General features: G+C 40.6%; 1 protein-coding gene across 9 annotated transcripts in view; it reads right to left on the reverse strand.

Annotated features, from left to right (window-relative positions):
• Nucleotides 1-22,250, reverse strand: part of cep290 (centrosomal protein 290) — a 43,679-nt gene that overhangs the window by 11,521 nt on the left and 9,908 nt on the right. For all 9 annotated transcript variants that reach the window (XR_005206597.1, XM_037767283.1, XM_037767282.1 and 6 more), the window contains 27 exons: nt 22,075-22,247; nt 21,608-21,770; nt 21,389-21,489; nt 21,230-21,296; nt 19,369-19,478; nt 18,526-18,601; nt 18,221-18,354; nt 13,124-13,288; nt 11,769-11,918; nt 11,554-11,669; nt 11,359-11,461; nt 10,648-10,878; nt 10,305-10,478; nt 10,074-10,185; nt 9,603-9,808; nt 9,194-9,345; nt 8,429-8,540; nt 7,385-7,840; nt 7,080-7,244; nt 6,018-6,125; nt 5,781-5,915; nt 5,418-5,687; nt 5,067-5,174; nt 4,186-4,385; nt 3,054-3,267; nt 1,439-1,576; nt 279-500 (listed from right to left, as the gene is read on the reverse strand). Coding sequence is in view for 8 of the 9 variants with exons in the window: in XM_037767283.1 (XP_037623211.1) it covers nt 279-500; nt 1,439-1,576; nt 3,054-3,267; nt 4,186-4,385; nt 5,067-5,174; nt 5,418-5,687; nt 5,781-5,915; nt 6,018-6,125; nt 7,080-7,244; nt 7,385-7,840; nt 8,429-8,540; nt 9,194-9,345; nt 9,603-9,808; nt 10,074-10,185; nt 10,305-10,478; nt 10,648-10,878; nt 11,359-11,461; nt 11,554-11,669; nt 11,769-11,918; nt 13,124-13,288; nt 18,221-18,354; nt 18,526-18,601; nt 19,369-19,478; nt 21,230-21,296; nt 21,389-21,489; nt 21,608-21,770; nt 22,075-22,247 (4,361 nt within the window). In the remaining variant the exon portion in view is untranslated. The remainder of the gene's footprint in view (nt 1-278; nt 501-1,438; nt 1,577-3,053; nt 3,268-4,185; nt 4,386-5,066; nt 5,175-5,417; nt 5,688-5,780; nt 5,916-6,017; nt 6,126-7,079; nt 7,245-7,384; nt 7,841-8,428; nt 8,541-9,193; nt 9,346-9,602; nt 9,809-10,073; nt 10,186-10,304; nt 10,479-10,647; nt 10,879-11,358; nt 11,462-11,553; nt 11,670-11,768; nt 11,919-13,123; nt 13,289-18,220; nt 18,355-18,525; nt 18,602-19,368; nt 19,479-21,229; nt 21,297-21,388; nt 21,490-21,607; nt 21,771-22,074; nt 22,248-22,250) is intronic.

A 22,250-nucleotide genomic window follows, 5' to 3' on the forward strand; every position in this document is an offset into this window, starting at 1 on the left:
AATTCTGACATCCACTGGAGGTGTTTATCTAAAATCTTAGAGGAATGCGAGATTCCATTCTGGGCGCATTCCTCAGTTTATTTAAATTAAATTGTCTGGATGTCCTGCCATTTGTCCACATGATGTTATGCTAACTGGATGTGTCATGTGGCTCAATCACTTCAAAGCTCAGATAATAGCAACAACAATAAGCTCCAGATCAAAGTCAAACCAAGTTGCATGCTTCCTTATAAATCAGCAGCTTGGTGTGTTATTCCACGCTCCTTAGGAATGCTAACCTGGAGGGCGCTGCTGAGCCTCCTGACTTGCTGCTTGAGCTCCTGGATTTCCTGCTCTCTCTCCTCCTTTTCAGCCTGCAGGCGTCTCTGTGTTTTCAGACTCCTCTGGAGGTCCTGGTTCAGGCCGTCCACTTCCTCTTTCAGGGTGTTTTCCTGGCCTCTGGCTGCTCTGGTTAACTCCTTCGCAGCTTGAAGCTCTTCGTTAAGTTCTTGCACCCGCACCTTTGTCAGAAGAGGGATTTTCCAATTTGAAAGGATAAGCTAGGTGATATTCTTTAGTATTCTTATTGACAACAAATCCCATGAAAATCCCCAAATCATCAAAGAAGTGATACTACTATAAAATATAGTCTGTGTATGTGCCATATAGCTCCATTGTTGTCTAAAAATCAATGATGTCAATCAATCAATGAAAAATCAGTTCCTTCATACTAAAAACTTGGCCAATGTAGTTTATTTTGACACCAACCTGCTACCATAAATATTCACTGGTGCACCAGATGTGTATTAGTCTGCAGCTGAAAATAGTCCCCTATAAAATGCAGTAGTTGCTCTACCTGTATCAATAACATTTGCTAAAAAACTACAGTGCCCAACTGTTTTAGAAAATTTACTTTTTTATAAATAAAACTTTGTTTTTGTGACCTCTTTTTAACAATTAATGTCTTCAATAGAAACAAATTGACGTGATGCAGATGTCCACAGAGAAGAAGAAAATACTGAAGGACTGACTAACATATTGTTGGTTTTGGTTGGTTGGTTGGTTGGCTTTCATGTAATTTGTTGGCAATAACAAAAAATACAGAATATCTATCTACCATGACTACTTGCTAATTATACTAGTTAGTTATCGGACATTCAGCCCCCCCATGTAGCCCGAATGGAGTGATCCTTTGTTTGATGACCACATATTTCCGCCACTGCGACGATTCGACTGTGAAGTTGGCAGTCGATCATCATCGTATAGTCGACTATTCGGGGTCACCCCTACATGTGTTACTACTAGCTACTGTTCCGAGACAGATAGGCTGCGACTGCAAATCAACATAGACCAGAAGAGTGTACTTGGTTGCTAACGAGTGTAAAAGTAGGAGGAGATAATATAGTATATAGTATATATATATATAGTAAAAAACAAAGTGTGTTATTATGAGACCCACCTTTAGCTCTTTGGTGTGTCTGTCAACCAAAATCTGTACATTGAGGCTCTCCTCTTTCTGTGCAGCGCTGGCGATGACTTGATGCTCTGCAGCAGACGTCATCTCGGCCCGCAGCTCCAACAGAGCCTTACTGAGAGCCTGAGAACACAGACAGCAAACAGATCCCAGCTATGATAAACATGATGAATACAGTGGTCAGACCTCATTTTACAGTTAATGCACCATCACCCATTTCTTCATGCATTACTTCCTCTCTTCTTCGTAAAAACTTGACAAACAAATTTGGCTGAAGTTTTGAGTAATAATATAGAATATGTATCATAAAAAAAAATGCTTTGGGCCCTTTTTGTTAATCATGTAACTGATATCCAGATCCACTACTCTTAATTGTTACGCAGTTAAAAGGCTGAAAAGAAGCCTTTATTCAAACTTAACTCAAGATTCAGTACCAGCATACACCGGGTGACCAGTAGGAAAAAACTTCCAGATCATGGTACCAGTCCATCACACAGAATTTATAGCACCCAGTCCACCTAACAGGCACAGGCTCTTTGGACTGGGAAGAAACAGAATCACCCAAGGGAAATGTGCCAAAAACAGACAGTAGTTCCTCATCCTCCAGAAACGAATCTGGGTATTTTAGCAAAGCAACAGGACTAACCACTTTATGATGCTCACCATCATACCGAGGGGTTAAAGTGGGATTTGGCAGGTGGAGAAACCCTTAGTGGCCAATCCACATACAAAACGTTTTTGGAAGCGTTTTTGACGTCTGTTACTCGTCTCAAAGAACAGATGCGATTCCATTTTATTAAATGTATCAATCCACACCGACTCCCTGAGACGTCTCGGTTTTAGACCATTTCAAATGGAGGGAGGGCCAAGCTGGGGCCATATGCAATTTTAGGGGAACCAAATATATCACTGTTACATACCACCACGACATAGGTTTTATCACTGCCCATGAATAATCTAAATATAAATGTGGGGAGAATAATTTACGGTTAGGGGGGCCAGAAGGGGGTCCAGGCTCAATATTACAGGGGCACTTGCCCCCCCCCCCCCCTTAGAACCGGCTTTACTCTCACAGAGGCCCCATTGTTTTTTTACACTTTAAGTATATTTTTGTCACGTTTAGGGAAGCGTAGGCTAATCCACATAGACAGCTGTTTAAAATCACACAAATTACTGTATATTTGATTTTAACTTATTATCCATATCTGAATTGATTGATCAAGGCTCCCAGTCTGTCTCTGAGCTTGTCTGTTTCACTACAGGCAGAGATTCTCCTCACTCGCTATGGTGGGCGCCACTCATGTCTCTCTTAGGTCTCGCTTCCAATGGGGGACTTCCAGTAAGATCTGGTGTAGTGGTGCAACGTGGGAAAATGATTGTGGGGTGTCATTACTTTTGTGATTTATTGAGTGAGTGATCTCAATAGCATCAGCTAGAAGGAATGCCAGGCTGCAGCATTTTCTATGAAACTGCCAATCACATTTATTTACTTATTAATCGAAGGTGCCAGATCGCTGTTCCGGATCGTTCCGGCCCGCTTCAACCCCTGATTATATCACAGACCAAAAAGTAAACTTATGTGAGTGATAAAAAGAACAACCTTGAGCTGTTTCTCTTTCTGTGTGAGCTGTGCTTTCAGTCGTTCCACCAGGTTTTTCATGGTGTTGCTGGGGGAGCGGACGTTGGCCTCCTTCTGGGCTGCCAGCTCAGTTCGGAGGTAGTTCATCTCCTTCTCCATCTGGACCATCTGGCCCGTCTGATCCTCAGTCTCACCAGACAGAGCTTTCACCTGGGCAGCATGATACTCCTCCAGCCTGCAACAAATACCCTCTGTTAGCTTGTTTTATGAGAGACAGATTTGATTAATTTCTGTTATTACATACTTTGAAATACTTTTATCGTGACTTTTAATATATATCTGACAGGAGAGTGGGAAAGTATTTTTGACTTGGCAGGTCCAGGTCATTACTACGGACTGTATACAGTGGGGGTTTAAATATTTCGCCCACCCCCATTCAAATGCCACACTGCACTACTGAACTCTTGTAAGTCTTCTTTAATCTACTTTGCTTTAGCTGCTTTTTATTAAACTTTTAACCTTTTGAATTTACCCTTAAGTCGCTTTAAGGTTGTTAAAATCATCTTAATCTACACTCTCCGATAGTGTCAGCGTGTTCCATCTCTTCATTGAAGCTACATGGTGCTGAAACCTATTCTACAGTATGGCATTTTAAATTATTCAAGACATTCAGTTCAGAAAAGTTATTCAGGGACTTTTTCAGGCTGTAAGGGTACCTTGTGTAGGGTACTGTATATATGTCCCTGTATTTCAATGAACTTTACTATCAGGCTTTCACACATTAGGTGTAATCCTGGATGAGATCCCAATTAGCCAAGTGCTTACAGTGACATCAGTGCTGGGCATTTCACACACATTGGTTTGTGGACTACGGTTTTGAAGCCTTGAGTTCGTCATTTTGGCGGTCATTATCCTGGTTTTTAGCCGTTGCTTGTTTTTTTTAACCAGAAGTGACATGAGAGGGAGGAATGAAGACATTTTTAGGCGACCATTGTATGTTCGCTGCTGATATTTGCAACAATCATTACTGTACCCCCTCACCTAAATAACTAAGATAACAAAGGATTCTGATTCTGTTTTAATATAATCTCCACAGGTGACCACTGGGTCAATATCAGAAAAAAAACTGGGGTTTAAAAAAAGGGATAATCACTTTGACATCTCGTGAGCATGTTTCTTAGCCAGTGTTTCCACGGTGGTCCTCTGTCGCTCCATCTCAGCAGAGGCCAGCTTCAGCTTCTCTGTGACGGAGTAGAGCGAGCTGTCCTGTTCAGCAACTATCTGCTCCAACTCAGCCAGACGCTCCAGGTGTTTGGTGGTTGCCACCCTGATAGTGGGCTTCTTCATCAGTTCCTGGACAGAGTAAGGAGGGAGCATTAAAAGGTGCTAAATTCCATATTCAGAGCATATCTATTGAGGGATTGTCTCCACACGGCTCTCAACATGGTAGCTGGCATGCTAGCAGCTTACAGTGCAAACAATGGCAACAGTGCTGACAGAGCTAACAGTGTTAACCTGGGGGGGGAACCGGAGGGTGGGTGCTACACTTCTGTGACGACGCCGTATGAGCGCAGTGCAGATCGTTGAGTGTGTGTGTACGTGGGAAGTGAGTGGTGAAGCAAGAGAGAGAGAGCAGCGGCGGCGACGGCAGCTAGTAATGTTATCGATTCTATCCCAAGCAGGAAAAGTTAACAGTGTTTGGTTTGTCCGTTCTGGGCTACTGTAGAAACATGGCAGTGCAACACCCCATGGAGAAGACCCCCTCCCTATGTAGATATAAACGTCTCATTCTAAGGTAACGAAAACACAACGATTCTTATTTTCAGGTGATTATACGCTAAAGAAAACAAACTTATTAATATTATACTCAATTTCAGCCAATAGATCCCCTTAATTGTTACACAGTGAATCTCATGTCATAGACTAAGCTTGCACCAATGCTGTTGTGGGCGTTAGCTAAAAAAAACAAACCCAAAGCTATTTAAATAGGTAAAAAAAAACAGTTCACAAAGCGAGACATGGATACATGCGTACCATTGCGGTCTGTTTGAAGCGGTCCAAGGAGGTGTCCGTAAGCAAGTCCAACTTCTGATGCAACATTCTCAGCTCCTCCTGGTGTCTCTTTATCATCTCCTCCTGATCCTGGGATCAACAAGTTGGAGGTAAATGAAACAAAGTTAGATGTAAAAGGCTAATAAATATTTAATCAGAGTGCTGACATTTCTGGTTTTCCACCCATTGGATATTCAAGACATTATAAACCCTAACTCCAACAGACACTGCAACTAATCACTGATAAAAATGTTAATCACAAATAAGCTAATGCCTCTTAAACAGCCCATGGGAATAACAGAAGAGACTTGTTGCATCCTTGTATCACTGTACCTGTCTGGCTTGAGCCAACTGGTTGTGGTATTTCTTTAGCACGTCCTCTTTTTTGTCAAGTCGACCCTGGAGGTCTTTGATGGTCTGGTGAGCCAGTTTGAGGGCAGGTTGATTGTCTGACTGACCCTCTTCATGCTTGGCAAGGTCAGCTAGCAGGCGTTCTCTGTTGGCGGAAGCTGGGAGCCGCAGACGCAGCTCATTGATCACTTTATCCCTGGACACGATGTTCTGTTCTGCCTTCCACAGACCTGCTTCTTTCTCTTTCAACTTCTGCATATGAAGGATTTACAATTCAAACAACACACTATGCATTTGATTTCATGAGAAATACTGAGTGTATGAATGAGGACTGAATACTATTACCTCATCCAAACTTTTGCAGGTGGCCTGTGTGTCCAAGATGGTGCGGACATGCTCTCTGATTTTACCCAAAGCAAACTCTAACTGATGAGCAAGAGGTAGACTCTGGTCTGGAAGGGATCCTTTACCATCCTCATACTGAAAACAACCAAAAGTATAGTAATAACCCAAAGCTACAACACACCAGCCTGTTTCTGAATAGTCATGTTTTACTTGCTGTTAATTTGAACAATAGTTCACCTTTTCTGAACTGCTTAGAATTTCAGTCTGGTGCTTCTCGTACTGGTCCAGTTGGCGCTCCAGCTCCACCTCTCGCTGATCATATGCAAGCTGGTGTTCTTCTCGAAGCTTGACACGGCAAAGAAAAGAGTCTTCTGCATTACCATGGCATTTACCTTTAACACTACAATAACTACTGGCCTGCTTCTGTACTTAAAAGCTCCTTAACAAGTGAGGCAGTTAAAATTGTGAGGTTGTGAGGGCATAAAAGTTTAGATTGTTATTAAATAATAAATTGTGGTGTGTGTCAACTCGCTGTGAGAATAGAGAGCAGAAAGCGCAGCTGGTACCCTATGATCCTAAAATTTGATTTAAATTGATCAATATATCGCCTTGTTTACAGTATCTCAATATATTGCAAGATAGTGAATTGTAACCCCTGTATCATGATACGCATCATATCGCCAGATTCTTGCCTATACGCAACCCAACCTAAGTCCCGCCCGTTTCGCTCTGAGCTCCAATAACATTTGAGCAAGGTTGGAACCCGGAAGAACCTCAGTCAACTTTCCCCTTTCCTGTTATACTTAGATATGCTACCTCTGTTCAAAGGTAACATTACTATGCAAGTCACATTGCATTGGTAACATGAATTATCGCTAGCCAGAATAAGATCAAGGCTGGCGTTCCTTTGTTTATTTTACCTCTGTAAGGCTTTGTGCCGTCCCAAAGTATCTTTTGGTGTTATTTATTTGGATATAGTGTTTAACATCCCAACGGGAAAAATTACCTGAGTAAAAGTTATCATCGTGAGTAAATCCTTCCATGACATACTGTAGTCCTTGCTGTCGATCTAATACACACTGCGGCACCCAGCTAAACAGTAACTAAGGGTGACGGGACTTAGGATCGGTCAATTGAGACACACCACAATATTGCATTTGTATATAACCCTGATGTGTTTGTCAAGTGTTTGTTTATTCATTTTGAACACAATGACAAAAAAAATTGTGAATTTGTGTCTGCATAATTTAGCTTATTCTTGAGCATGTGTATGGAAAGTTCCAAGAGTTTTCCTCTCACCATGTTTTGCTGCACAATATCCTCTTCCAGCGAACGGATGGTTTGCTCCTGCTCTTCTACCAGGTTCTTCAGGTACCTGATCTCCTCCTTCTGGACCACCAGCTCCCTGCCTTTCCTCAGCTCCTGCAGACGAGCTTCTTCCATCTTCTTGTGCCACTCAGTTACCTGTTTCAAGCGTACAATTGCAGATTAGTTGTAGGTAATATGTGCCACAGACAAAGGAGATCACAAGACTAACTGTGTGTTATTCTACTACTTTTTAAAAGCTGTGAAAACATTTATATCTGTCAATCAACCAGAATGACCTTCTGAGCCCCTTTCACATCCTTCAGTGTTGAGATGAGCTCCTCCAGGGATCGAAGTCTCAGTTCCAGTTCTTCTGCCCTGCCCTCTGCCCTCCTCCTCTCCTCCTCGGCCTTCCTCTTCTCCTCCTGGGCTTTTGCTCTGTCCTCCTGGAGGCTCACCAAGGCCACAGAGAACTTTTCCTGCTGGGGAAGAGGCAGTGCTCCGGCAAACTGCCTACGTAGCGACTGGATGGTCTGCCGTAGGTGCTTGGAGCGATTTCTGCCCTCCTGGCGGGCGAGGAAGAGAGTGCGCTCACTTGCATCCAGCCGCTGTTCAGCGCGCAGCTTGTAGGCCTCCAGCTGTTGGATTCGAGAGGTAGCAGCCTCCAGCTTGGCCAAAGCAGCTGACTCACTGAGCTGCAGAGCCACAATGTGCTGGTGGAGCTTTGCAATCAGGGCCTTCTCATCTGACTGTGACTGAAGGAAAGAGATGACACCGTGAAGATAAACACTTAAAAGTATTTCACCCGACTCACTAACGTACGCCAACTGCCTGCTACAAAAACAAGGGTTGTTTGTGTTTTTCAATTCCAATATTGAGAGGCACAGCTATTATACAAGGGATTTTACAATGGTTTTACTTTCATTTTAGCCTACAGAGCATTGGAAAATTTGAAAAACATGACGTAACTATATTTCTTTCCATATTTTTACCATGTTGAAAGCAAACGCCTGAAAGATTTTATGAATCGGTGTAAAATACCACAAACAATGACTAATATTAAGTCGCCTGTGAATTGATAGAAAGTACAGTTAAGTATCTGATTTGGCGAGGTCTCTCAATGCATCAAGTACCTAAAGATGCTCAAGTTTAAATCCCATTCACTTTAATTGTGAATTAAAGGTTTACTGTTTATCAGGCAGTCACCCTTATAAAAGCTTCTGACTTGAAGAGCAACAGTAAAATCTTTTAATTTATTGAACAGATTAAAGGAACGCTAATGATGAACCCTTTCTAAGTTCAATAAAGTTTAAGAAAATGTAAAAACAACCACAGTGAGTTACCTGGTAGTCCAGTATTTGTCTCCTCAAAGCTTCTACTTCCTTCTCTTTGGACCTCTGTCTGGCCTGGAGAGCAGACGACTGCATCATGGCCACATCAGACACCTCTTGAAGCCTGTACAAAAAATAAATAAAATAAACAATACATTTTGTACCTTCATATTTTAATAGCAGAATGAACCTAAGTAGCAGGGCAACCAATATACAAAATAAAAGAAAAAGGAATGCATGACAGAGAAGTATTTTTTAACACTAGAACCGCCGAGGGGTCATTTTTATTAACAGCCCTAGTTATTATCTAAAATTTGTTTTGAACTTTTACCGAGGCCTAATATTCTTCTTCTACATTAATTAGATTATTTAAATGTGTTAATTTTTTTGTTGTTTGTTTGTTGTAGCCTACAGTTTATTGAATTTTGAAATGTATTCCTTTTCGATCTGTATGAAATAGCCTAAAGCAATTGTAAAATTAATAAACCCCATAAACTAAATTTTAAATAGTTATTTTGTCAAATCTTAGTTATTATTTAAAGAAAAAAAAAGACCCCCCTGGTGGTTCTAGTGTTAAGGAATGACACAACCATGTAACAGTTCTATTAACAGATTCATTCTTGATTACACTGCTGTGACCTTCAAAACATTTATGTTAACATCTTGTATTTCCAAAGTTATTCTATGATTGTAAATGCAATCTTTAACTAAAAGTACTGTATATCTCATGACAGGAGCATAAATGATCAATCTCAGGCTCGCACATTACAAACGTACTTAGAAACCTCGATGCGCAGCTCAGCCTCGGCCTTCTCCAACTCTGCAATCCTGGCTCTGTCGGCGTCGCTCACCGCTTTGCTGATGCTGTCTGCCAGCTCATCTCTCAGCTCCCGCTCCACCCGCTGGGCCTCTACATTCATCTTGGTCAACTGAAGACAAAAGAGGTACCATTGCTCACAGACTGAGTTGTATTACTGTCTTAGGGGTGATGAACCAAAATGTTGAGAAATCGAGGAAAAATTTAAAACATGTTTCCAAAGAGGCTCTAGGTCTGCCAGGTCGACCAAATGCCCTTTAACACCTATCATAATTTATTAAAACTCAGTCACGTAGACCACCTGAGCAAGAGCAAGTCTCAAGAGCATGACAGAAAATTACTTATGTGTTGTTTCCCTTGGCCTCATACCTCTGCAAACTTGGACTCCAGTTCTAAGTTGCGATCTTCCACCTGCCTGAGGGAGTTCCTCATGTGTTCATACATTTTGTGGGCATGCTCAGCTCTCTGCCTCTCGTTCAGCTCCTTCATCTCCAGGGATGTAATGCACCTGGCGGCAGATACCATCTCTTTGTTGGCCAACGCCTTGTCGGCCTTATCCATGCTATTTTCACCACCTGATGTTAAGGGGAAAACAAATCACGACTTGGGATGAGAATTTCATATTTGCATCAAAGCTATAAAACTGGGATCAAACTAAAATGGTTTCATACTAATTGACTTAAAATATCTACACAATTCAGATGCAACTGTTTGAGTATGTAGCAGTGATAATCACTGCTACATACTAAAACAGTTGTATGGATAAGGCGGATAAGTCGGACAAGGCGTTATATAACATCGTCATATTGCCCAGCCCTGAGCCATATCCTTGCATCATACCAATTGCATTGATGTTGTTCCATGCTTGCTCTAAAGTAATCAGCTTCTCCTTTGTGATCTCCAGTTCTTTATTCGTGGCTGAGATTTGCTCCCGATAAGACTCATTCTCACTCTGGGAAAAAAAGATAAAAAATATGGTATGGTCAGTCAACGGTTAACAGACAAAAACAATAAAGGTGTGTGTATTGGAGGTATAGAGAAGATGCTGGGGCGATTCATGTTTTTTAATACCTCCAAATGTTCGAGGTTGGTGGTCCTCTGTATCAGGCGGCTGTCCCTCTGTAGCATGTCTCTGTATTTGACTGTTAGCTCCGTGTACTGTTTGTTAGCCCTCTCCAGGTCTGATGAGGGCACACTATCATCCAAGGCCTTCTGCAGTGCTGCTATCTTATATGCCGTCATTTCCTAAGACAAAACAAAAGGCAGTGCCGTTAAAAGGCCATTGTATGGTGGTAAAACATTTTGAGGGCTGTTAGAGGCCATTTTACAGTGAGAAAAAACATCGTGGTGATCCATTTTTAAAGTCTGATCTAAATTGAGTCTGTTGGTGGAATTGAGCTTTTTGTTTCTCTACCTTGTATCTCTGCAGGTAGCCTATCCTCTGGGTGACAGAGGCCTGCATGTGGCTGCTCTCGTCCCTCAGCTTGCCGTTCTCCTTGCGGAGGTGCTGCTCTTGCTCCAGCAGGGTGACGTAGCGGCGCGTCAGTTTCTTCTCGTTGACCTTCAGCATCGTCAGCTTGCGCAATGCTTCGCTCAGCTGTCTCCTGATTTCCTCTGGGTCCTTCTGGAGGGTGTCCAGCAGCTCCTGAGGGGTGAAAAGGATAAATGCTACAATAAAACTCATCTGTCATGACATTTTTGGGGAAACCCAGGTGAAGGCAGTTTAAGTACAGCGAAGCAAAGAGGACAATCCATCTTTTCCTCATGCTCATACATTTTTATTTTCTGTATCCATTTAAACAAACAAAACCAAAAGAAACTCTAACACGTGTTGGATTTTATCACAACATGTGCAGACACAAAAGTTTAAAACATATGACCTTCTGTGCCGTCCAAGACTCTCAAGGGTCTCGCTCATATTTTAAACTACGAGACAAAGTGAGTGGTCTGCCCCCTTATGAGTGTTTCACATTTATCAAGTTAGAGGAAGAAGTTGGACAGACACACAGCAACATTGTAGGTTCTGAACGTTAAACCATCTTAAAGCATTGGGGTGTGTGTAGGTGAATGAGAGGCACATTGTAAAGCGATTAATACCGTATAAACATTTATCTGACTGACTTACGTTGAATTGTTGGATTTTAACACCGTCCACCTCCTTTAGCTCCTCCAGCTTGTTCTTCATCTCTGTGAATGTCTCTTTCTCCTTTTGCCACTCTGCCTTCTCACTGAGCAAAAACATAATAAAAAAAAGGTTAAATTTTACACTTAAGGTTACAAACCAGCTGTAACCTGTGAGAAACTTTCTTGTGAAACCAACCTTAGGTATTCTTTATAGAGGAGTCCCTGTTGGTGGCTGATAACAGAAAACTTGTCTTTGTATTCCTCCAGTGTTCCTGCAAGTTTCTTGTTTTTTTCCTCCTTGTTTTTGAGCTCCTAATCAATAGGAGTATAATAAATGTTTAATTTATAGTTGAGACATATAGTTGATTTACAGCTTTTCTATCCAGGTCTTAAGATGGCAGTGAAACTGACCTGAAGAAGTCGAACAGCGTATTCATTCAGAGAACTGATGACCTCGGTGCTGCTGGGCCCCAGGCCCTCCGGGAGGTTCAGAGGTCGGAGGACAGCTCCCCTGCTGTCTGACCGTCTTAACAGCTCCAATTCAACTTCCAGTTGGTTCATCTGACAAGCACACGTAAAGAAAAACAAAAGCAGTGCAGTCAAACCTTTGTTTTCATATCACTAAAAATATAATTTATCTGTGAAAACAGTTCCAAAGTTTACTTCTAATATCAGAGGCTTACTCAGAATATTTAGTTAAAAATAGGACAACATCAATCCAAACTGCTAAGCATGAGTCTGTCTTTCACGCAAGAACGAAAGGCATTATGATCCGCTGATTCACTTTGTGTCATTCAAGTAAAGATAATGTGAAACATAGTCCATCAAAGACAGACAAAACTAATTAACAGAGAAGTTAAACAGAGCGCAAAGAACCAGACAATGGAATAAAAAAAGTAAAAGACCCAAGACAGAATACATCAAAGAATAAAGATGAGTTATGCTAGCTGCCTTAAGGAAATGTTTTGATATGAAACGTGACTTTCCTCTTTTAGGGATCCATCAAACATTTTGCTGGCTGTGCTCTGGGAAACACTGTTTCTATTTAACATTTTTTATCATAAATATTATATTCATTTACATATTCAAACGAAAAGTTGGGACACAATTCTGTTGACCCCCCCCATCTCCCGTTATATAAAACAGAAGCAACACATGTTGAAAAAAGAGGAGAGTGAGTGTTTGAAGAAATGTTCCAGCCTTGCTAATTAATCTCAGAGACAGAGAGCATGACAGGCATTACCACTGTCTCTATAAATCTTCATTTTTTAAATTTCTTAATTTGTCTAGTCTCATGTAAGATATTCGTGCTGTTGAAAAGCCCTGCAGACGGCTGTTTGTGCCACTACGCGTGGGTTGTACCCAGCTTTATCATAACATGCACTAGCATTGTGTACATTTTTAGTATTTCACTTTGAAATAGTCATCTGATTTAAAGCTTTTTAAAAACATTTTGCCAGAAGAGTGACATGGACCTTTCTTCTTTTTTGAATATTCTGTTGATTCGTAAAAGAGAGTTGCGACACAGAGCTGAAAACAGTTTGAGTTGGCCTTAAATAACCAATGTTTAATAACTGCATTTGAATGTGTAGCAAGAAAAACCTGGCAAGGTCGACAAAACTGCTTTGTGTTCTTGCTAAAAGAAGGAATATAGCCAAAACGGGATTAGATGGAAAAGTTCATGTGTCATGTTTAAATCAGGTTATCTGTCATTATCAGTCATCAGCATAACCTCTGTATGTTGACATAACACAATTTGGATTTACCTTTTCTTTGGCTCTGGCAAGCTGACAGACACTGCTGGTTGCTTCCTCCCGGGCCGATTTCAGCTCCTGCCTTAGCTCTTCATTTCTCCCCACCAGCTGATGTATTTGGGACTTGAGGTGCACGGCCGACTCTGCCTGCCCGCTCATGTTGCCGACATCTATAACCTGTGATATGGGGGATGAGCACAGTTGAAATGCTATTAAAACAAACCCCCAAAAAACATTGGATGATATATAACAGACCCAATCTGTGCAATAGAAATTTTGTCAGTCAGTGTAACGGGTCCACCACTATCATATTCATTTAACATTTACTAACACTTGTTGTACATAAAAATACATCTACTTTTTTTTTCCTAAAGTCACACTGCTAACAGTAAAGATCACATTTTTAACTTTGGTATTTTTCAATCTGTCTAAATGACTATTGGGGACAAATTATTAAATCGGTCCAGTATTGAGGGAGAAGGCTGCAGACGCCAGCTGCTAAACGAGATGTAATGTAATCGCTTGGGGCAAGTGCTCACCGTCAATATACGTCCACTAAAAGTGCTTGTTTTTGGCTGGCTCTGATTAATATTATAAATGTCTGACAACATAATGGAAAGAACCCTACAGAGAAATGAAACGCTTTTCTTACCTTTCGCTTTGTGTTTGTTGTCAGAAGACAACGGTGGAAACGTGAGTGAGAGTAAAGAGAAGAGTGCCGGTGTTGTTAGAGTTTGTTGTGTTGGAGCACAGAAAGTATAGCTTAGTGTCATCTAAAAGATTTTCAATGTCAAGGCTGAATATTTAGACAATTTCCACAATGTGGATGCGACGCAGGATTTCCGAACGAGACTTCTCCGAGCGAGCAGACAGATCGGATCAAGCGAAAGGTAAGAAAAACGTTTCATTTCTCTGTCATATCCTTGCTATAATTTGTAGTGGACGTACATTGACGGTGAGGAGTTGCTCCAAGCGATTACATTACAGCCTGTTTAGCGGCTGCCATCTGCAGCGTTCTCCCTCAATACTGGATCAACTTTAAAAAAATGTTGTCCCCATTAGTCACTCAGAAACAAAAACACGGGAAAATCTAGGTTGAAAAATACAGAAGTTACCCTTTAACACTAGTACTTATTATGGTTATTCCGTTTGCATCTGGCGTGCACCTGGTACTTCCTGTTTCTTCCTCTTGTGCTGGACATGTCTGATGCTGAGCCCAGCAGTGTGACATCAAAGTCAAACAAACATCCTCTTCAGCTGTCTCAAATTTAACTTGCTATTTGATTATTTTATGCTGGAAGACAGCACAGCACGATCCACCACAAGTTTGAGTCCTCAACTTTGTGTTGTTTATTAGGTTGCTATGTGACGAGCCCTCTGCTTCATCAACTGAAAAAAAGCCATTAAAATACCTACAGTAGGAGGGCAGTATGACTATTGTTTTCAGCATATGTGTGAGGCTATATTAGCGGGGTGGCTGTGGCTTAACAATCTGTACAGGATACGACACCCTCTGTCCTTTACAGTGCGACCCTCTCATCGGATATGGAAAAACTCACCCTCAAAAAAAAACTTTTAACAGGGAAAAAAAGAAAAAATGGAAGAAACCTCAGGAAGAGCAACAGAGGAGGGATCCCCCTTGCAGGATGGAGAGACGTGCAATAGATGTGGTGTGTACAGAATAACAGCAAAATGAAAATACAACATAGGCAATCCATATGACAACAATTAATACATATGTGAACATGTGAGAAGGTGGATCCAGGAGGATGTCAAGCAGCTTCTCATCGTCACCGAACAGATGTGTGTGTGAATGGGTGAATGCTGACATGTAGTGTAAAGTGCTTTGAGTGGTTGGAAGACTAGAAAGACACTATATGAATGCCAGTGCATTTACATTCATTAGCTGTAGTGGGCTCAATACGCCTTTGTGCAGACCTGAGCTGCTTATGTGAACATTTTTTTGGACTGTCAATCGATTAAAATATTTAATCACGATTAATCGCATGATTGTCCATAGTTATTTGTGATTAATCGCACAGTTTTGATCTGTTCAAAATGTACCTTAAAAGGGAGATTTGTCAAGTATGTAATACTCTTATCAACATGGGAGTGGGCAAATATGCTTGCTTTATGCAAACGTATGTATATATTCATTATTGGAAATCAATTAACAACACAAAACAATGACAAATATTGTCCAAAAGCCCTCACAGGTACTGCATCTAGCATATTAAATATGCTCAAATCATAACATGGCAAACTGCAGCCCAACAGGCAACAACAACTGTCAGTGTGTCAGTGTGCTGACTTGACTATGACTTGCCCCAAACTGCATGTGATTATCATAAAATGGGCATGTCTATAAAGGGGAGACTCATGGGTACCCATAGAACCCATTTTCATTCACATATCTTGAGGTCAGAGGTCAAGGGGTCTCCTTTGAATATGACCAGTTTTTACTCGCTAAAATTTAGCTTAAGTTGCGACAAGCTTGTACGACATGGTTGGTACCAACATGTTATTATCGCATTAACCTTGGCAGCCCTAATTAAAATGCAGTTCAGTTAAATGCATGTATTATATTACAAACCCGATATTACAGGAGGAGTCGACAAAATAGGCTTTTGTTTTCAGTCAGCTTTAAACACGTAGCCAAGGAAATTTCACAATGTACGCTGATATGATCAGCGACAAGAGAACAGAACAGAAAAGATGACACAAAAACTGACACAGGTGAAGTACCTGGAATAGCTTATGAGATATTTCGCAAAACTCATAAGATCTTTGGTGATAAATACAGGTCTGAACAGCCAAGAGTTGAAGATGGATAGAGAGATACGGTTCGTCTTTCCCTCCTGCACATGATGCACAACTTAGGGCTGTGTTCAGTGCCACAGTTGAATGCTCACGGACTAAAATGGACAAAACATTCAGATGTTTAATCTTTGTTATTTTTTTCAAAATTAAACTGGCATTTAGTGATAAAAAAATTTATTAATCTATGTTTTTGTAACCTTTATCTTTTATGTTCTATGTGCCGCTGCTGTCTCAGGCAGGACACTCCTGTAAAAGAGATTCTTAGGGCCTTTCTCAAAACGGAGCCTCCCCACTCCCACTGAACTCCGTTTGTAGTCACACTCACAGCTGAATGAAGCACCTTTCTTTAAGCTGTAGGGTATAAATACGGGGACGAACTTCCCTCTCTTTGACGGAAACTTTCGTAACGTTTCATAACCATGGTTTTGTGTCACGGGGATCAGGGGATGTGCAAAGGTTCACAGTATTAAAAATAAAAAGAATATGCAATATACAGAGAAACAAATAAATAAATAAATATAACATACTCCCATGCTTCTGTGGCGTATTTCTTTTCTTTTTTGTAAACATCTTCTCGTTTTTAACTCTGACGTTTATGAACTGCTTGGCTTTTGCAACAGTCCTTGTAAATATACAACACTTTACAATCAAATGAACACGTCTACCGTTTTCTAGACTGGATAAGGGTAGATTTGATCCTAAATACAATGTAACCTTAAGTTGGTAAATATCCATTTAGTTTGAGCGGTTTACGTTTGTACGGGTAGTTGCACAGAACTTACATTTGTACGGAGTGTGTTCCATGGCAAACACAAAAAGACGTTGCACATGGCCAGTAAGTCCACATCGATGCAGGCTCGCTGTTGGAGGGTTATATAACCCGCTTCTATTCCCCGCCAATTGGTTTGGGATGGCACTTAATACGGCTGACCCTCCTCGCAAACACGCAAACGGAGTGGAAGTACATGACAGACCAGTACACCATGAATTGAGCTCACACTAAAGGGACAAAAAGAGGCATCACATCCTTTGTCCTACGCAGCATCCAGCTGCTTAACAAGCTCTGATCACATGGTCTGAACTCTGCACTTCCTCTGAACTTGCACCTGAACCTGAACTTCATGTCCTTTTCTGATGCTGATGATATTAAGTGCTGTCATATATGATTGTTGATATTTTGATATCTTGATATTTTTTTATGCCTTTTTGTGCCAAGAGAATTTCCCTAGAGGCAACAAAGGTTTCATTCATTCATTCAATCACCCCAACAGAGCAGGGTAAATCTGCCTTTTGTATCATGCCCTGCAAGCTTGGAATGAGCTGCAAAGCAGACTTAACTTGTAATCTTCTTTACCTCTCTTGACATGTTTGAAAATCTGTTTTTACAGAATGATATTGTTGCTTTAAACAAGTGTCCTTATTTGCCTTGATTCTTTTAGCCTCTGATTCCTGTTTTGGCATGCATTAATGCAACTTGTGATTTCAGAGTTTGTAGCGGGCTCAGTTTTAAAGCTAGAGTCAAGATCATATGAAACTATAAAACCTAAGGAATCCATTGGCACCAACCATGTCATACTAGCTTGTCATGAAAGAGGCTAAATAACGCTCCAAACTTGTGCTAAATTTTGATGAGGAAAAACTATCATGGCCATGATCAAAGGGGTCCCTTGACCTCTGACCTCAAGATATGTGAATGAAAATGGGTTCTATAACATGGGTACCCACGAGTCTCCCCTTTACAGACATGCACACTTACGTTATGGTTTGAGCATATTTTTTTATGCTAAATGCAGTACCTGTGAGGGTTTCTGGACAATATGTCATTGTTAATTGATTTCCAATGATAAATACATACATACATTTACATAAAGCAGCATATTTGCCCACTCCCATGTTGATAAGAGTATTAAATACTTAATCTCCCTTTAAGGTACATTTTGAACAGATAAATAATGTGTGATTCATTTGCAATTAATTGCCATTAACTATGGACAATCACCAATTAATCCTGATTAAATATTTTAGCCCTAGTTTTTCGTTTTGATGTTATCTGTCCCCGATTTGTATATGAACCTTTTTTACTTGCTGCCTTTCTGGTTAAATAAAGGATAATTTAAAAAATAAAATAAAAATGATATAGACCACTTTGAATTACTAAAATCTTGAAAATTAAGCTGACTGAAACCTGTTACTAATCATGGCCAAAAAAACATTGTGGCTATAAATTACACTTTAGCCTAAAAACTAATCAGTGTTTAACGTGATATTTGGTGCACGGGAGACACTTACATTAGCCAACCTCTCCAAACTGGGAATATTGATGGCAGCGTTAGATGGAGCAGTCTCTTGGTTAATCCTCATGGCTTGGAGGACATCTTTCAGCGCACCCTCCAGGTCTCTTTTCACTTTTGACAATTCATCCACTACGAGTTACCACACAGGAGGGAACAATATCAGTGAAGCTGTGGCCTCTGATGTATTTCATTCCTTTAAAAAAAACTACAATAATAATCCCTGCAAAACATATTCTCTTAATCCACAGTAAAAACGTCCATGTGAAATGCAAATCAGATGGACAGCAGGGCTGTACTTACATTTGATGTGAGACTGGGTCTTGTGAAGTTCCAGCTCTCTCTCTTTCTTACTCAGTTCTTTTTCCAGGTACTCATTCTGCAAAGGAAAGTTTATCACCAAAAAGGTAGCAATGAAAACACTAAAACCTTCCAGCTTGCAGGTGCGACATGTATTGTGTAAAATGTGCCGCCACAAACCAGATACAGCTCTTATGTACTTGTATTCTCAAATCAATTTAGACTGATACCTACATGTTTCATTGTAAGATAAAAATGTGTGATGTATAGTTTGAATGCTAATCACAACTCATTAAGTTGTTTTGCATGACATAGTTTTTACTTTCTACTAGATTTACTTGTGTTTTCTTTTACGTAACCCCTGGTAACACAGGATACTCTGCTGCTTTCTTTACAATTTAATGTACGAGTTACAGATATCAATGTAACCCTTTCATGTCATGGCATCCTTCTGACATCAGCATCAATTACCAATTCAATAATTACTAGGATACATGACATCCTCTGATTCAGTACTTTTAGCACTTGTTAAATTAAAAGGTGATGAATTTAGGAAATATCCATCTATATATTCCACTTCCTTTTTAAATCATTATGCATTTTAATGGTATTTAACAAAGTCTGTCTACATCCTCGATCTAAACCAGACTACCGTCAATAAATAATGCTCAGATAAAATGAAACACTTGAACACAAACAAAGCATGTTATTGGTTATAAAACACAAAACCACTGTGCTGTGGATAGCAACCAGCTCTAACAGTTAATTAAGTCTGTGGCTTTAACAGGAAGTCGCTCTTCTTTGAAACACTGGGCCATGATTGAAGTTGACATGCGAGAAGCTTACTTTGCGTCGGATCTCCACATCTGTGTAAGTGCTGCTTTGTTTAAGTGACAGCTGTACAGTTCTGCTGGGCCTGACGTCCTCCTCCAGCAGCAAGCTTGACTGTGGGATCCCTATAAACACAGCTGATTGTTAGTAACACTTTAGAAACAGCACAATGTGAAGATATTGAATCTTTCTTCTGTCCATATAACAATTTTGAAAGGGTAACAACATGTTAAAAAGACTAAATATTTTTGGTTTTATTTGCCCAGGGTTTGAGGTATCTGCCTCTAGGACTTGTTGGAATAAATGTCTACCATCTCCCCAATACAATGGAGGCAAGTGTAATGTAATTTGTTTCCCAGGATAACATCAATCACTGTCAACAGCTTTTATAGGAACACTGTTCTTGTAAAGTAATGCTCCTGTTGAATGTTTTAAATCAATCATCATTGCATTGCAGCATTGAAAAGTGATAAATGATTTATCGTTTTTATGGTATGAGCACCACAAACAAAACATGTTATCTCAAAACATGTTCAAACTAGAAACGTGCACTCAGCAGAGAGCAGATTTCCGCCAGGTGTGTCTCCCTCTCCCCTCTAAATAAAGAAGAGTTGAATGTCACTCAATTACCGCTCCCGGCTCGCTTACAGTCAATATGTCGGCGAAGATAACAAAAACGGGCATTTATCCATCTTGTATCGTACCTAACGTTGCCTAACATATCAGGTGTGGAATTAATCTGCAGATGCTCCGATTCAAAGTGAGATCAAACTTTTCTATGGATGTCAGTTTTGAACCACAAAAAATGCCAAAATGTGGCCTGCAAATGACTAGGTAAGGCTTGATCACTTGCGGCCTCTACCAGCCCGTTAAGAGAAGAGATGAGTTAGCAGTGAAGGACGTTAAAAAAAAAAAATTGTTGCGGACAGACAGACACAGACACATGACCAAACACATGAACCCCCAGGATTAAGCCTGGTGGAGATGTGTGAGATTTGTTTGTTATCACTATTATGTAGACATATTATTTCTTTATATTAATGTCGTCTCTAGGGTGGAGGCTTCAGATAAGCCCAGTGGGTGTTTTGCCTCTTCCTGCACCGTCTATTATTTATTTATTTTTTGTTATGTTGTGTATTCTCAAATTGTGCAAAATAAATAAACATAAACAAAGATGATAAACCCACATATAGCAACATGGTTAGATACCACTAAAGGTAATTGAAAGAAAATGCTTTGACCCACATGGCAGACATACCGGTATGTCAAACAACAGTGCAGAAAAATAGAAGTTAGGAAAATATTTTTTTTCAGAAATAGCACTAGAGATACAATATCAAACAGAGAGATGGAAACACCATGAAGTAGCCCTTTATCCCTTAGGGCAAGGCTCGACAGTAAGGGTTGCCAGGTTGCCGGGTTGCCATTGGCCATTTTGGCCTTTGGTTGTCATCAGTGGCAACCACTTTTTGACATACAAAAAATAGGGACAGCAAAGAGTAAAACTTGCACCCCGAAATAAATATATATATATATTTATATTTGTTGCATTACTGATATTCAAATATTGCTGTTACAGTCAGAACCGGACAATGCTGCACGTGACAATGCTGCACCTGCGTTAACGCGTTTACTTGTGTGCGCCCAGGCATCTATTTTAGAGACAATGGCGAAGCAAATTAAGTTGTTTGACTGCGGGGTGAAAAGTTTTACTAACCCGTAAACAAACAAATGGATTCAGCGGAGAGAGAACCAGATGAACCTGGTTCACCCAAAAGCTGATTGTTGAGCCCTGCCTTAAGGGAAAAACCATGGCAAAAGATTGTTAATACAATAATTGGTGTTATTCAATTTTTATTCAAAATCTTTGGGTCACCTCTTTCCTTCACCATGCGTCTGATTCGCTTCTTTAGCTCCAGTCTCTCTTCTTCAAGCTGTTCAATCTAGAAAGAAAATCAAGCAGTGAGGTGAGAGGTGCTCAGAAAACATAGTAGTTATAAAAGCAGTGGTTATGACCTTTGTAATCCCACTTTACCTCTTTGGTGAGGACTTGGTTTTCTGCTTTGTACTGCCGTTGTCTGAGATCTTTGGCTCTCCTGAACGCTTTCAGATCCACTTCCTGCTTTGGTTCCAGACCTTGAGCGTCACGACGAAGACCAAATAAACAAAAGTAAAATGAATTGCATTGCTCCAGGTCAGACGGTGTCTAAATAGACCGAGAGTAGCGAATAGAAATGTTTTTAAAAGAACTGACCAAGTTTTTCTCGGAAATCCTCGTTTTCGTCCATGAGGTCATTCATTCTCATCTCAAGCTGGTTGATCTCTTTGGTTATGGCCTCTGCCTCAAGGTCTCTCACTTTAATCTGATTTTTACACTCTTTGATCTCTGCGATGGCTGCCTCCAGGCCATAAGTGCCCTGTTGTACGGAAACAGAGCTGTGATTACTCACACACGCCGTCTTTTTCCTGGTTCACACACTTTTTGTGGACCAGGATTAGACATGGTGGAAGACAAACACTTAGCTTGTAGACCAAAAAAGCATGTTGATCACACCATAGTCACAGTCATTTCAATGTCTATTGAGAGTGACAATGGACAAGGGGGAAAAACACATAAGCTTTGCGTCTGGAAAGTCTCAACTAATTAGATTTGGATTTTTAAATTCTTAGAAAAAAGCCAAAAGTTAAAAAAGGAGAAAGAGAGGGTGTTTGTAGACTTACAGCCTCATACTGGCTCATGCGGTTTGAAGCCTCAATGAGTGCTTTGTCTTTTTCTTCAGCGTGAGCTTCTGCAAACTTTACCACCCGCATTGCGTCCGCAGCTCTCGTCTCTGCAGCTTCCAGCTTGTACTTCAGCTCTTCCGTCTTTCTCTGCTGTATGGCCGATGGAAGGCCTT

This window comes from Sebastes umbrosus, chromosome 4 (genome assembly GCF_015220745.1).
Source record: "Sebastes umbrosus isolate fSebUmb1 chromosome 4, fSebUmb1.pri, whole genome shotgun sequence".
NCBI lineage: Eukaryota > Metazoa > Chordata > Actinopteri > Perciformes > Sebastidae > Sebastes > Sebastes umbrosus.